The sequence below is a fragment of the Meles meles genome, chromosome 6, assembly GCF_922984935.1.
Source record: "Meles meles chromosome 6, mMelMel3.1 paternal haplotype, whole genome shotgun sequence".
In the NCBI taxonomy this organism is placed as follows: domain Eukaryota; kingdom Metazoa; phylum Chordata; class Mammalia; order Carnivora; family Mustelidae; genus Meles; species Meles meles.
The window spans coordinates 148,394,218-148,410,303 of NC_060071.1; the positions used below are offsets into that span (position 1 = coordinate 148,394,218).

General features: G+C 51.1%; 1 protein-coding gene across 1 annotated transcript in view; it reads right to left on the bottom strand.

Moving 5' to 3' along the window:
* MOK (MOK protein kinase) overlaps positions 1-16,086 on the bottom strand; it is a 53,495-nt gene that overhangs the window by 5,152 nt on the left and 32,257 nt on the right. The window contains exons 3-7 of the mRNA XM_046009879.1: positions 13,978-14,067; positions 12,493-12,563; positions 2,587-2,665; positions 2,417-2,465; positions 476-654 (exon numbers count right to left, since the gene is read on the bottom strand). Coding sequence (XP_045865835.1) covers positions 476-654; positions 2,417-2,465; positions 2,587-2,665; positions 12,493-12,563; positions 13,978-14,067 — 468 coding nt within the window. The remainder of the gene's footprint in view (positions 1-475; positions 655-2,416; positions 2,466-2,586; positions 2,666-12,492; positions 12,564-13,977; positions 14,068-16,086) is intronic.

The following is a 16,086-nucleotide window of genomic DNA, read 5'->3' on the forward strand; positions in this document are numbered from 1 at the left end:
ACACCCGTGACCAGCACAGCCTACACACGGTCTCAGGGTAGGTCCCAGGAGCGGGGACACTGCTCACACAGCCCCAAGGCGGGCCCCACAGGGGGGCAATAAGCACGTTTCTACTCTGGTCCTGAACTCACGAGTCAACCGTCTCGCTGGCGAAGCCGAGCAGGGAGCCCCACCAGCCGCCAGCCAAGGTGGGCCGGTCGGGCAGAAGAAACCGACGCTGTCCTGCACTTAGTGACGCGCGAACAAGGACAAGTATTTGACGAAAAGGAAAATGAAAGCCGAGTGTGTTTTCTGTCATATGAAGCAGTCCCGTCGGCAGGATGACGGCGCAGTCTGTCTGGTAAAGGAAGGGCCCGGCCCTAAGCCACGCAGTGGATAGGCCGAGCCTCGCCATGCGGCCCACGTGGGACATTGGCCCGGAGGCCCGAGGGCATGGGGCGGGAGGTCTCAGACACAAGGCGGGCCTCAACTCTACCTGGCGATCTCGTAGAACACGCAGCCGGCGCTCCACAGGTCCATTTTGTAGGTGTAGAAGCCGTCGGTGAGGAGACACTCCGGGGCGCGGTACCAGCGGGTGGAGATGTACTCCGTGTAGGGCTGCTTGGAGTAGACGCTCCGGCAGGATCCGAAGTCCCCCAACTTCAGGACGTCCTGCTGCAGGGACAAATGACATCTCACCAAGCAGCTGTTACAGTAGAGACCATTTCAAATATTTATGTGCCAATGGGAAAATTACGAGCATCGAAAGCAGCTTATGAAATACAAATGACTTCCCGAGCACGCACAAGGGCCTCTAACAGGAGCCAGAGTGGGGTTTCTATCCAGTGGGATGCGTTTACAAATATCCTGGCTCTGTTTCACAAATACTTCCAAATGTCTATCGATTTTGAGAAATTTTAAGTCATAGCATGAGTCTACAAATGAATTAAAAACACCATAGTGGTTTGTTGGCCCTATTGTGTCTCTAACTTCCATCTGTCCAGCTCTGCTGGCCCCTCTGTTCTGCCCCTGAGGGTGGGGGACGTGGGGGCCGGCTCTCTGGAGCCACGGGTTCTTTGGGTCAAGTCAGAAAGACCGGGGAGACACTTTTCAAGATATTGCTCCCATTTTGTTCACCCCTCACATTCGGGAAACAACATACACGATGTCAATAAATTTGGAGTCTCTGTGCCTACACCTATAGCAAACATTAACACAGCACGTTTCCTAGCCAGGCTATCAAGGAACTTCATTCCAGCCTTTCACCTGATCCCATCACCCCGTGCGTCATGTCGGACCTCCAACAAGATCGTAAGGCTTGTTAAAAGGCAAGAAAAACAGTCTGAGGGACAAGGCAGGCATCAGAACCAGCTTCAGACGTGACACAGAGTTAAGAATTTTGGAATGACTCGTCAGGGAATTTAAAATCTCTACAAGTGACTGGTTAAGGGCTCTTGGGGAAAAAGTAGATGATGGCCAAGTTCAGGGAAAGTGCACATGGGAAATGCCAGCAGAGAGATGGAACCTCTAAGAATCAAAAGGAAGCACAAGAAGTAAAACCACCGTGCCAGAAATAAAAAGTCATGTTGATAAGCTCATCCACAGGCTAAACAGCCGAGGAAAGAACCTTCCAAACTGAGAAGACAGAGACATTGACAAGACAGAGATTTGTTGCAGAGACAACAAATAATGGCAAAGACACAGAACAGCCAACAACTGTGGGACGACTTCAAAAGGTGTGGCACTCCACACTACGATGGGACAGATGTCAGAATGATGACACTGAGGGACAAATCCAGACCAAGAAAGAGCACATACTACAGATGCCATTTAGAGAACATTCTAGAAAGTGCAAACTAATGCCTGGGGACAACGGACAGGAGGGATGACCAAGGAGTATGAGTAACCTTCCAGAGACGAGAGGTCTGTCTGCTTGGCTGTGATGATGGCTTCATGTGTGTATACACATCCCCAGACTTACCAGGCTTCACACTTGGAAATGCGTCCATTGACGTGGCTACAGTATGGGACAGGCCTGAGTGCAAATCCTGCCTCTTCTGCTTTCACACGCGCAGAGTTTGGAGTGATAATATGAATGGAGTTTATCTATTGTTTCTTTAAGTAGTGTTTATACCCAACATGGAGCTTGAACGCATGACCCTGAAATCAAGAGTCACGCGCTCCACCAAATGAGCCAGAACCATACCCCAGCTGTTGCTTTTTGCCTATAGTAAGAAGAGAGTGCCGAAGATTATTTCCTTCCAGATGTACAGTTGTGTTGATGGCACGTATTAAATAAACCACTTCTTCCAACTGGGAGAAAACAACAGCGGAACAGACGTGGTGCCCAGCTGCCTGGGACTGAAAGCCTACCTAGCAAAAATCCTTCCCATTCTACCTTTCTTCGGAGATCATTTTTTTATATAGAAGTTCTTACCTTTATTAATATATTTTCTGGCTTCACATCTCTGTGAAATATTCCATTTCTGCATTCAATACAAAAGGACAGGATTAATTTGTGTCTCATTCAAATTCTTTTACATTGAATTTTTAATGAATGTTAATACATTTTCTCAATTTGGAGCTGCTAATTCTCCAAGAGCGTACCTGTGCATATGATCAAGGGATTTACATAACTGGTACATATAGTGCATAATCTTTTTTTCTGATAATGGGTGTCTTCTCCCTGTGCAATCAAGGGAATTGCCGATATGGTTACCAATGATACATATCCCATTTTCTGAGAACAAAAACAGAATCCGACAATTTTATTTAATGATGTGTGAAAATCTAAAAGACAACCTTTAGTAATTTCAGGAAATACGGAGTGCACACACTAAATCCACCATTTAAAATTCTACATACTGGGGCGCCTGGGTGGCTCAGTGGGTTAAGCCTCTGCCTTTGGCTCAGGTCATGACCTCAGGGTCCTGGGATCCAGCCCCCGCATTGGGCTCTCTACTCAGCGGGGAGCCTGCTTCCCCCTCTCTCTCTGCCTGCCTCTCTGCCTACTTGTGATCTCTCTCTGTCAAATAAATAAATAAAATCTTAAAATAAAATCCTACATACTGGCATGATCTCATGTAAAATCCCCCGTGCATGCCTTCGGATCACAACAGCAGTACTGAGTAATAAACACCTGCGTGGTTTGGTCTGATAAACCCCACTCACTACCCCCACTACATCCCACCGCTGGGGCAGGTCTTCCCGGACACACCCTTCCAAACTGCTGATTATGAGATGTCAAGAGTAACTTGAAAATCCAGGGTTTTCCTTGGCTTCCAGTCCGGAATTTTTACGATTGTATTTATTTGAAAGAGAGCTTACTTGAGTGCATGTGGGGAGGAGGGAAAGGGACAAGCAGACTCCATCTCGTGACCCTGAGATCAGGACCTGAACTGAAACCAAGAGCCAACATTTAACCAACGGAGTCACCCAGGTGCCCCTGGGGATTTCCATCTTAGAGGGGGGTGGATCACAGTTCCACAGAAGTGGGTTTTAAATGGCAGAAAACCCAGGATTGCTTTGAATTTCACAGCCCACTCTCCTTGTCCCGCACACCTGCTCCCCAGGCCTGCCTGCCTGCGGGTTTTTGTGTCCTATGACTCTTAACAACACACTCCAGCATCACGGTTATCCTTGCTCCAGAAGACGGTGTTGTCTACTCGATTTGAATTTCAAAGGTGTGCGTTTTTAGTTTTGAATCAGAAAAACCACCATTCTCGCTGAACAACCCAGGAAAACCACTTTTCCCTCTGTAAGTGCACCTCCCCGTTGACATCTTTGCTCCTTTGTTTGCAACTTCTGTTGACAAATTTATTCTTTTTCTCTCACTAGACGAGAATGTTTTCTGTTAATAGAAAGTAATTTAAATTGCAAAATGTCTAAGTACAATGAACTTTTTCATAATACTGTAATTTTTTTGTTCTGTTTCAAATAATTTATCACCCACTTCCTAGACTTTAAAAGAATTAAATGAAGACTTGGTCCTCTCTCCCTAGCTTGAGTCATTCTGTAACTTTATATTAAATTCCTCTGTGCTTAAGACCCGAAAGGAAGCAAAATTTCTCTTCACCATCACATGTGCCGTTAGATGAAAAGCTTCCTGAAATCTGGTTCTTGTCCTGTGACAGGGGTCTCACTGCCCACTGAACTAGCCCGGCACTCAGGACCCCCTTCCTCCCGACGAGGGGCTCTCAGGCTACGGGGCAGCTGAGTCTCCTGGGGGCTCACGAAGACCCGGGATGCTCCTCCCACCTCCAGGCAATTGTGGTTCGGGAGGTCTGCCTGGGGCTCCAAAAGCTGCCTTACGAACAAGTTCCCAGGTGCAGCTGCCTGGCCTGGACCCTCACTTGGAGAACCACGCCCCACCACATCCCTCTTGTCCATGGAATGTTCCAGCCACATTCCCCCGTAGATGCTTCCGCACGTGCCTCCAAAGCTCTCCCGCTTCACCCCTGTGCTCAGGCCGTTCTGTTCTAGGAGCACCTTCCGGGCCACGCCCACACACCCAGATCTTCGAGCACACACCTGGCAGGACCATCATCTGAACCGGCACTCAGGAAGGTGGAGTCCTCTAGGGAAAGTCTAACCCACCCAGTCTCCACCATCACCGAGGGATGCTTTAAAATGCCGACTCCCGTGGGGGCCTCTCGGTGGCTCAGTCGGTTAAGCCTCTGACTACAGGTCAGATCAGGAGCTCGGGGTCGTCTACTTGTCCCCCTCCCTCTGCTTGTGCATGTGTGCTCTCGCTCTCTCAAATAAATAAAATCTTTTAAAAAATACAATAAAATAAAATGGTGATTCCCAGCTCCAAACCCAGACCTAATGAATCACAAAACAAAACATATGGGCCAGGAATCTGCATTTCTCAACTGCTCTCAGTTCCCCAGTGTAAGAGCCCTCTTCGGGTACTGACCCTTCCTTTCCTCTTTGTTCCCCCCACCCACCTACTCACAGTCCCGCAGGTAAGGACGTGGCTCGCCCCACCCCCGTGCCCCTCTGTGAGAATCCCTGCCTACATGAGGGGGCTCCTGAGGGAGTGAGGGGCAGTGTGAACCGTCTGGAACCTTGGTCCGAACAATCTCGGAGTCCACACCCTTGACCAAGAGGAGGCTGACGATCCATTCCCTACAACGGTTTTTCAAAAACAAGATCCTAACTTTCCAGACCTGAGACGCTACCTGGTTCCCAATAGATTCTTGTTCTCAAACATCTTGTAACAGGTACGAGAATTAATCGCCCACTCGTAAGCCTGTGTGTCCTCCTGAACACCAGCAGACGGTGAATACTGCTTCCCTGTCTGCTGTGCCCATCCCGACCAAGTTAATTTCGGCGAGCTGATTTTTTTTTTTAACCAAACATCCTCACTAAGAAGATTCTCAAGAATGCCATGTACAATACTCATCATGTAAGAAATATTTCCGGGCACACAATGATAAGCTGCGGCACTGGCTGCGGGCACTAACGGAAGGAACGCGGCCACCTGTGTAGTCCCTCCTGTAACACAGTATCTCGCCCACACCCCCTCCCACGAGAGACCCCATCCACGGCCCGTGCCAGGCTCTCCCGCTCAGGCTCAGAGGGGCACGCTGGGGTCCAGCAGGGCGCTGGCAAATAAATGGTCTACCAGCTACACCTTGGCCCAGAGGCCGCGTCCGGGGCACGAGGCACGCACACAGTCTGCATTATGGCACACGGATCTGGGGTTAGAGACCCCGGCCCGCAGGGGGTAGCAGGCCGGACGTCAGCCTCAGCTGGCGCGGAGCCATCCCCCACACCCGTCCCTTACCAACCACGGCAAAACTCGAGGACGGCTCCTCTGGTTCCACTCTAGGAAGCCAGCTCACCTTCAGCAAGCGCTGGACCTTCTGTGAAATCCCACTTCCTCCCCTCTGCCACGGAGGCCAGCACACAGGATGGGGAAGACCCGAGGCGGGCCCGTAGCGCATGCGCACTAACCAGCGTGAATGTGGTGGGGACGACGAGGAGGACAGCAGTCGCTTCACCGAAGACCGGGCAGGGGGCCACGGCTCTAACGGCGGCAGCGTTACTGTCCGGGACTGCCCACAGCCCCCCAGGAGTTAGACGCTAGCATCATTCCCATTTCACAGTCAAGGACCAAGGCTCACAGGCCTGACCCAGACCCGCCATCCTCAGACACGCAGGGCAGGGGAGCTCTGTGCAGCGGCCACACAGCCCACCTGGGGCCGCGCTTCCAGAAACCAAAGCATCAACACTAACGGGCTGGTGGCATGGCCCTGGAAGAAGATTCCAGCAACAAGAAGGCCGCATCGCTCTGCATGGCACACAGCCCTCCTGCATAAGGAAAACAAAGACATGGGTCACGGGTCCAAATGTTTCAGGGAAGTGTTAGGAACGACAAAAGATTCATTTCACTGCCACTTTCCTTTTCATATACCCATGAACGTCATCTGGGCGGAAACTGCCTAAACAGAGCCAAAGAGCTCTTTTAGTAAGGACAGAAGTAAAATTACTAGGTAGGCAGAGAGCTGTGTGCTGGAGACGACGGGCCGTGTCGCCGCTTCCGTTCGTATATAACAATGCTGCGTCTTACAGTTGGTCGGTCAGATCGACGTGCCATAACAGTACAACTGATCTGATCCGACACGGGGACATGGGTCGCAGGTGATAAGGCACACTGCCTAAGCTCTTCACGGAAATGAACCGTAGTGCTGTGTTTACAGTCAAACCACACTTCATTCCCCAATGTCATGGATTTATTTCAGGGTGCCTGCCTGACCCACAGCCTCTGAAAGGTATAACCCTAAGGGGACAAGGCCCGGCCCACAGGACCTGCGACAGCCAGCACCCCAGCAGGGGGCCAATGGCCGGGACTTCTGGGCCTGGCCCATCTGCTGCCAGTGAAGGCTCCCAGGGTCTGAGTGGCCACGTCTGCCGAAAGAAGAGGGGAGGGACAAGCAGACGAGGAGGGGCAGGGGACCACGTGGCTCCACAGGGGCCAGTGGTGGCCTTGACAGCTAGACCTTTCCCGGTTCCACCTCCCAAGAGGCCTGACTGAGCTTCCGGCAGCAGATGCGAGGTTTGACCGTAAACTCCCTCTTTCGTATGGAACCAGCTGAATGGCATGTGCTCCCTGTGGTGAAAGCAACCTACAGCCCTACAGCCCTCCATATCTAGAGCCACCAGCTGGTAGACGACACCGTGTCACACAGGCAACAGTGCCGGGCATTAGGAGGGCAAGAATCAGATACAAGTTAAAATAAGAGAGTCCTCTGGGGGCCCCTGGCTGGCTCAGTGGGAAGAACGTGCGATCTTGACCTTGGAGTCGTGAGTCTGACCCCAACTTGGGTGTAGAGACCACATAAACAAGTAAAACAACAGATACGGCTATGGTCAGGTTAGTGTCTTCACCAGTTTCTCCCAGCAAACACCCGGACAGATTTCCCTGCTGCAGGGGGCAGATGCTGGGCGCCGCAAGCACAAGCCCCCGAGTCCACCCACCAGGACGGCCCGCGGTGCCCAGGCACGCAGCTACTCACCCCCGCCAGGGGTGCTGCCCAGTGCGCGGCGGGCAGAGAGCCTCCCTGTCTCGGGGCCGGTCTCCCCACCGCCACCCTTGCCCTCAAAGCTCACAGTGCAGACCCATCCCGACCCCGACCTCGCGGGCCGGGCAAGAAAGCGCAGAGCAACGTTCCTCAGGTGGTTTGTAGCTGGGAGCTCCAGATGGGGCTGGGTCCCGCCTCAATCCGACTCCTCGAGAACGAGGCTTCAGGCCCACATGAGGGGCCAGACGGGAGGAAGGGGGCATCCCGTGTGAGCGCAGACGGTGGTGGGGTGGCTTCCTGGCTCCGGCAGAGCCGACCCGGTTCCAGAGCTGGTGGCAGCAACAGCAGCCTGTCTGTGCGGAGGCAGCAGCCCCTGCGACAGCCCAGCCCGGCGGGATCGATTTCAGAAGCTGCTTCCCGGATGCCACATCCGGAGCATCTCCTCATCCCGCCCGGTGACTCCCTGAAGCCATCCAGATCACACACGTCCCTTGGGATTAAACGGGCGAGAACAGATGCTGCTCGTTGTCCGTGGTGGGAAGGGTCGACCGATACGTCCACCTATGGCCTGTTCGCTCTTTAAACAGAAACCTTCTCTGAGAAGCATAGTCTGTGAACTGATGCCAGTCCAGGGGCTGCTTGTTACTGGTTTAAGAGACGACAAGACCAAAAGCAACTGGGAACTTTTACGGTGATTCAGCACTGCTGGGACATGGAAGCACATCCCCATTTTTCCAGTACTTAATTTTTATGTATTTTACAGAAGTTCTGGTCCACAACAGATTAAGCGGAAAAATGAACACACCAAAAACTGGTCTTTCACTATAGATAGTTTTAGAAACACTGGTCTATACACCAATCAAAAGATGCTTCTCCCTGCTTTAAAACCCACTAATGCTTCCCATTGAACATAGAATAACCAGAATTCTTACTCTGACCCTACCCACCCCACTGGCACCTACCTACCTCGCTGCCCCTAACTCTCTTCCTTGTGCTCCAGCCACACGAGCCTCTTAACATCACAGTGGCCTCAGGACCTTTGCACTAGCTGTCTCTAAAATACTCCATCCCCATCACTCTGTGATGTGACATGTTTTTTTTTCTTTTTTTTTTAATATTTTATTTTTATTTATTTATTTGACAGACAGAGATCACAAGCAGGCAGAGAGGCAGGCAGAGAGAGAGGGAGGAAGCAGGCTCCCTGCTGAGCAGAGAGCCCGATACGGGGCTTGATCCCAGGACCCTGAGATCATGACCTGAGCCGAAGGCAGAGGCTTAAACCACTGAGCCACCCAGGCGCCCCTGATGTGACATGTTTTGTTCACTCAGAACACTTATCCCTGTCTTGAGCTCTTTCTTGATCATTTCTGTACTTGTTCGGCATCTCTCTCTTCCTCAGAGTGTGGGCCCACACGGGTGAGACCATGTCTATCCCCAATGTGCCCACTTCCAGAGCAGCGCCTGGCACGCGGCATGAATGAGAGACCTCCTCTCCTGCGTTTGCCCACACCGGCCGCTCTTCCAGGCGAAGCCCAGTCATCTCCGCCTCATCTGACACCTACTGGACAAAGAGAAAATTACCCCAAGCAATTCATTTATTCTGATGACCGTGACTTTCATAGGGTTCCTTCTCTTCAACAGACTCTACACGTTTATGAAAAAACGCATCTTCTACTCTCCTCTACGTTCACCAGACCGTGGCCGTCACTGTGCATCAGGCAGACAGCCCAGTAACCACTGTGACCATCCTCGTGCCATCAGCCGGCTCTTCGAAGTCTGACAGGGCTGCCGTGAGAGCAGTCATTTAAGAGAAACGAACTGTCATTCTCGTAGGAAACGCTTTAGTGATGGATTCAGGTCTCAGTAGGTCAGTGTCGTTGTCTACCAGGACAGATAACAAGCAGGTGCACGTTCACTGGAGGGCGCTGAGCGGGGGGCCAGCAGCCGGGACCCAGGATAGTGGTGGAGCGGGATGGTTAGTGTTTCAGTCAAACTGGAGTGAAGTTCTGACTCTACTATTTATTAATAACTTAACCTTGGTTCTCACTTAATCCCTGAAGCCCCGATTTCCTCATCCACAAAACAGAGGCAACGACGAGGGTAACGGTGAAGACGGTGGTGGCGCCAGGACTCGGGCTGTCAAGGGGCTGCACGCGCAATGGCTAAGAACTCCCCCGCTGGAAGAGGCTGCCCAAGTCCAAACCCCATGTCCACCCCTGACTAAGTACATGACCTTGGACAAATTACTTATCTCTCTCTCTGCTTCCGTTTCTCCATCTTTAAAATGGGGATAGTAACAGCGTCTGCCTGAACGGCTGTTGTGAAGGTAGAATGAGTCAATCCCTACAGAAGGCTAAGGAGAGCGCCTGCCCGGTGGTCAGCCTTGGGGAACTGTTACAGTGATCACTGTATTGCATCAATGCTCAGGCAGGTTTTTTCCCCTCACGTTTTAACATCTCTGAAATCCCGAGGCAATACTGCCCTACTTAGTATCTTACGGTGACTGCACGCCGCTTTCCCCATCTTGCCGCGTCTCTAAAACTAGGATACCCCCGAGCGTCTTAGACCCTGTGCACTGAGCACAGCACTGGCCTATGGAAGACGCTCAACACTTACGTGATGAGTCAATGTCTGTTGATCTAAAATAGAACATTCTTTTTTTTTTTTTTTTTTTTTAAGTAGGCTGCATGCCCAGCCTGGAGCGCAACAAGGGGCTCAAACTCATGACCCTGAGCTGAGATCAAGAGTCAGATGCTCAACTGGCTGAGCCACCCGGGCACCCTGGAACATTCCACTTCCTACAATCTCTCTCTGTAGACAAATACTGTAAGAAATGGATTCGATTTCTTCCATTGTACAATTCTTGTACTACTGGGAACAGAAGATACTTATTTCTAAACCAAGATTTCTCAAATGTCTAACTACATAGAAACTTGCTGGGAATGATCCCCTCCCCTTGAATTTTGAAATTTCACACTCTCGGGAGCAACAATCAGAACTCTACCATAAGGCACATCTCACACCAAGAGGCTCGCTACTAAATACAGGAAGTGATTCTGTAGGTTCATTAAGAAGCAAAATGTTGGTTCATTGGTAAGAAAAAAAATTACCAATGAAATATTAAGGTTTGGTGGTTGTTTCTCTTGACTGTATTAGGGGCTCTGACCTGATGGACAGATGTACAGACAGGATCAAAGAGCACACAATCTGTGTCAGACAGAATATATGCGAAAATGTAATCACAGAACACCTCATTTATCCAGACTGATTGAAACAGATGCTTAAAATGGGAAAATTTCAGATCAATAAGGTCTACGCCTTGAACTTCATGTGGATCTCTTCTCTGTAGCCGTCACTTTAAGTGCAATCTTTTCAAAACATTTTCTTTCTTGGGACACCTGGGTGGCTCAGTCGTTAAGCATCTGCCTCTGGCTCAGGTCGTGATCCCAGGGTCCCGGGATCAAGCCCCACATCCAGCTCTCTGCTCAGCGGGAAGCCTGCTTCCCCCCTCCCGCTTCCTCTGCTTGTGTTCCCTCTCTGTCTCTTTCTCTGTCAAAGAAATAAAGTCTTAAAAAAAAAACATTTTATTTCTTCACTTTCCTACTTCCTCTGTCATGGTACCGGCGTGGCTGCTGACCACGACCCGCCACGAGCGTGGGCACACTCTAGCCCATCCCGGGGCCGCCTGCCCAGACTGCTCTCGCTTGTGCTGCTGCTGTTGCTGGTGTTCTCACATTTCGTATTTTCGGTTTCCTCACCCACTGTGGGACTGTCACCTGTCACACTCTATTAATGCTGATGGGCCACGCTCGAGAAGCTCCTTCTAACCAATGGCTCTATTCTTAATAGGCTTTAAGTCAAGCAACCTGATAACTAACTTCGTGAGAACTGGACTTGGAGTTAAACAGATCCCTGAGTGACGGGCTTACCTGTGAATAAAATGCACAAGGTCTATCACATAAATAGCATTTAGTCCCAGATACACGGCCAGCTCCGATTTTTTTCAAAAAGATCCTAAAGTTTTTAGATCCAAAAGCTTTGCATCAATGCCTACAGATGTATAAGAACTTGCCTGTCTATGCTCTTTATTTTGTTAGTAATTTACTAAAGCACACATTTCCAATCACATATAAAATATACTAGTTTGATAATAACGCTTTTTTTCCACTTTTCCACGTGGTAACCATTTTATTTAAGCTCTTCGTGTGCAACTAAAACTGTTCCAAGCCTTAACTAGTCCCTCACGGAACACGGAGCAGCTGATTTGTTTCCTTGTGTCCGAGAAGCACGAGGCGATGTGCACAACACCACGCGTCCGGGGCGTTTCCCAGGGGCGTCTCCGAGGCTCATGTGTCCCGACACCTGACACACCTGTGCAGCCGCTCCCCCGGGGATACTTGCTACACGGGCCGACCATCTGCCTCCTTCTATCCAGTTTCCTCCAGTGACCTCTCGAAGCCTCCAGAACCAGCCCCGACTGAGGCCGGCTCAGGCGCACGTGCTCCCCTCAACGTGCTTTAGTTCAGAAGAAGGTGAAGGGCGAGCACCCTGGGGCGCAGAAGGGACTGTGCGAGGATCCAAAGAGAAGGGGTCGTCTCTTGTCGGGGGGACTACGCTTGGGGGCAAGCCCTGCCTTGTTCTGAGCCGCAGAGCCGAGTGCTGACCGCAGCAGAGCCAGCAGCGCGGCCCCGGAGGGACCTGAGGCCAGGAAGGCCTGAGCAGCCTCTGCTGCCCCCGGAGCCACCCTCAGCCAGCTCCCGGCCAGCCTGAAGGCACAGGGCTGCACCCGTCCCACTGGCAGCCCCGTGGCGGGTAGACGAGAAGGCCCTAAGAATACCTCCCAAGCGCGAAGTGGCTCAGTACCGTGTATTTACAGGAACTCCCGCATTCTGGTGACTAGCGATCTTGAGGACGAAAACAAAGCATATGGGAACTACGAGCTTAAAAGGAGATCTTAGATTAGCTCACAAATTATTCTACGTACCTCGTATTAGCTCATAAATATTCATGTCCATAAGTTCACATATGAGTGCAAGACAGCCAGATTTTCTGTCACTGAGGAAGAAAGCAGGTTTGTAAGAATGTTTGGTCTTCATCAGAAAACAATCAAGTACTTAACTCATTTGCAGACATGTCCGGTAGACACAAAGCACTCCCGTGGCAAAGGCGGAAGCGTCCTGTCTGAAGCGGGCGCTGTGAGTTTCAGTCAACACTCAGGTGAAATTAACTTAAAATCAGAGTAAAACCTTCACTTGAAGCAAAAATTCTAAACACTCGCCCCCTTTTTAATGAACTGTGTCTTAAAAATATAAAATTAAAAAAAATTTTTAAAAATATATAAAATTAGCTACCAGCAGACAGGAGAAAGGAGGCCAAAGATTTGGCTGAGCAAAACAGGAAAAAGAATTTAATTCATCTCCGTGACTGCAAATTTAGCTTTAATTTACCTAAACTCCTTCTATGTAATTGGGACAAATTATAATGGGGGAACAAAATCCACAAAACGGTCAGGGAAAAAGGGAGAAAGATGGGTCACAGCAGACCCGTGGGGTGTCTAGGCCTTGCCCGAGCTGGGGACAGAGGCCTCCAGGGGCCTCCGGCCGAGTGGGTGAGCCCCGGGCGGAGAACATGTCACTGCAGCCCCAGCTCAGGGCACATCCAGTAGGGCGGTATGTCAGGAGGCCCGCGTGAGGTCCCGGGGACAAGTGCCTGTGAAGCACCGCAGGCCAGGAGGCCACACAGCTGCGACAAGATATTTCACCTGGCGTCCTCTGATGAAAGCCTGCGCACTTGAACTGTCAGAGACCGGGATGGTTGTAAAGCAGCGGGGAGAGCCACCGAGGGGCTTCACCCGGCGTGCACCCCCTTGGGGCCCACAGAAGGGCCGGTCCCGGTACCCTGGGTCTGAGCTCCTGGGTCTGAGATCCAGTGCAGGTGCGGAAGTGCCGGCACCTGGGGACCAGCTGTGCTCTGCCTTCTCGACCGGCAGCTTAGCCTTAGGGAAGCTCTTCTAGAATTAGCACAGAAAAGCCCTCTGGATTACATCAGCTCCAGGAAGGCAGCAGCTCTCACTGCCTGAGACGCTGCACACGTGGCAGCGGGCAGGGAGAGAGCGAGTGCAGCCCCGGGCACGGGACCCCGGGCTCTCCCACCAGGTCACCATCCACCCCTGAGGCCTCGCCCGCCCAGGCCGCTGTCTACGGAGAGGCCTCCCCGAGCTGCGGGAGAGGAGCTGTCTGAATTCTGCCCGCTGTCGTGACACGGAGTCACCCAGATGAAGGCCCGGCAGCAAGAGGAATCAGACACGCATTTGCCCCAGGGAATAAACACGGGACTTAAAGTGAAATGAAAATGATTACTCCCTGAGCCACAGAGCAAATATTTTGAACATCTCCACGGTGTTTCTTAAAAAGCGATGTAATCGTTGTCATCAACTTGAGATCACTGGTAAAGCCCCCCGTATACTTACAAAACAACTTCGTGCAACGTAACAATGTTTGGGTGCGGATTCAGGCGCCTCAGAGCTTGTATCTCCCGCAGGTTGTTCACGTGCTCGATACTGTTGCGCAGGGAAAAAGAAATAACTCGCTTATAATTTAGGTCAAGCTTTCATTAGGGTTATTCAATCAGTATCTGCTACCCACGATCACAACCGAAAACCTCACAAGCATTTCAAGCAAGTTAATCCGCTTCCATTTCTCCCGTCGGCAGTTGAAGTTTAGCACGTCTCCTTCTGGTTATTATCTCATTAAAAATCAAGCGTCTTATAGCTTTGGACATACATTCAGATCTTTCCCACCTAAGCTCCTGAAAGAATCCCTTGGTAGTTTCTTTGATACTTAATAAACATAGATTGGACGCCTGGGTGGTTCAGTCAGCGAAGCGTTTGCCTTCGGCTCAGGTCATGATCCCAGGGTCTTGGGATTGAGCCCCGCATCAGGCTCCCTGCTCTGTGGGGAGCCTGCTTCTCCCTCTCCCACTCCCCCTGCTTGTGTCCCCCCCCACCTGTCTCTCTATCAAATAAATAAAATCTTTTTAAAAATTAATAAACATAGAAATAGATATTAAAATTTCCTATTAATCAGTTTCTAGGAACCACCCGGCTGAGCAACCCGAGCACCGTCTGATGTACCCGGTTCAGATTTCCAGGAACAGACCAGCCTTCCTGCTGGTCTCGGGGAGCGCTGTGCGTGTTCGCAGCGTCCTTCAGCTGCCGACGGGTGGTCTCCCTGGTCTCCCGCAGCGGCGCCTTACTGCTGGCCCTTCCTGCGAAGGCTGCTCTGTGCCACACCGTGTTCCCATCCAAAGTCCCGCCCATGTGAGTGTAAGGGAAGCAGACAGGCTGAGACTGGCTGTCACCCCCTTCCAGAGACCCCTCACAAGAGACACGCCTCCCCATGGGCGGGGCCCTGGTCACCCCCAGTCAAATGACTCGATCCCCCAGAGACTTCCATCTCCCAGGCCGGGAAAGAGACTGTGGGAATAGTTCTTCTTTCTTTGAACGCCAACACTCTGATCCACCAGCTTTTGAACGCGCAGTGTAAAGCTCGGCCTTGGTTTGGTTCTTCGAAGAGCAGTTGTATGGGAGAGCGTATGATTACTGTCCGAGGTCCGCGTGAAGGTTTCAAGTCTTTGGCGCTAGCCGGCAAACAGGAGCCTGGCATGTGAGAGAGAAGCCTGAACAATCCGAGGGCAAGGCTATTCCTGGCCCCAAGTTTTAGACCCCTTTGCCGCTTACTTTCCCCGACTGCCTCTCTCACGCCCAGGTCGACCTGCGAAATGTAAGGCAATTGTGCACCAGGGTCGGCAGCCCGCCAGGAAAGCGGCAGCCCATAGTGCTGGAGGAAGGTCCCACGGAGGGGGCCCCTGTCGACCCGGGCACGAACCTTTGAGTTCTGGGGAGAGGAGAGGTCTGGGGAGCGCCGAGCGAAGGGCCAGGTGGAGGCTGGAGGTGGGAGCGGGCAGCAGTCAGGGCGCTCGGAACAGCCATTGACCACCCAGAATATGAGGCTTTCCCTATTCTAAGAAGCGTCATGGACGGCCATTCTGGTGTGTGCTGAGCCCGGATCATGACGATCTCCATTCATTATGTCAGCTTAGGACCAACCCCACCACGCTCTTCACCAGCACCCTGGCCTGCAGAACCAGCTCCCCCCACATGCCTAGCGGGGAGCTTGCTTCTTCTTCCCCTCCTTGTGCTGTCTCTCTGTCAAATAAATAAATAAAATCTTAAAAAAAAATTAAAGAACTGGATAGTTAAACAGCCTAGTCACTGAGACAGCCATCCACTGTTCTCATCTTTGATATGAAAACCAGCTATCATACCCCAAAACATATTCTGCTTATTGTGACATAATTCTCTCCTGCCTCTACAGACACTGCACTCAGAAATAATGAACTAATAGATTTAGAAAGGCAATTTCCTCTGAGCATCACTAGCCTTTGTTCAAATAAAAAGATTTTTATTTTCAGAAAATATAAATCAACTCTGTTCTCTCTTTTAAAAACCATGAAAAAAATCTAAAAAACTGGAGTTAACTATTTTTTTTTTTGAAGATTTCATTTATTTATTTGACAG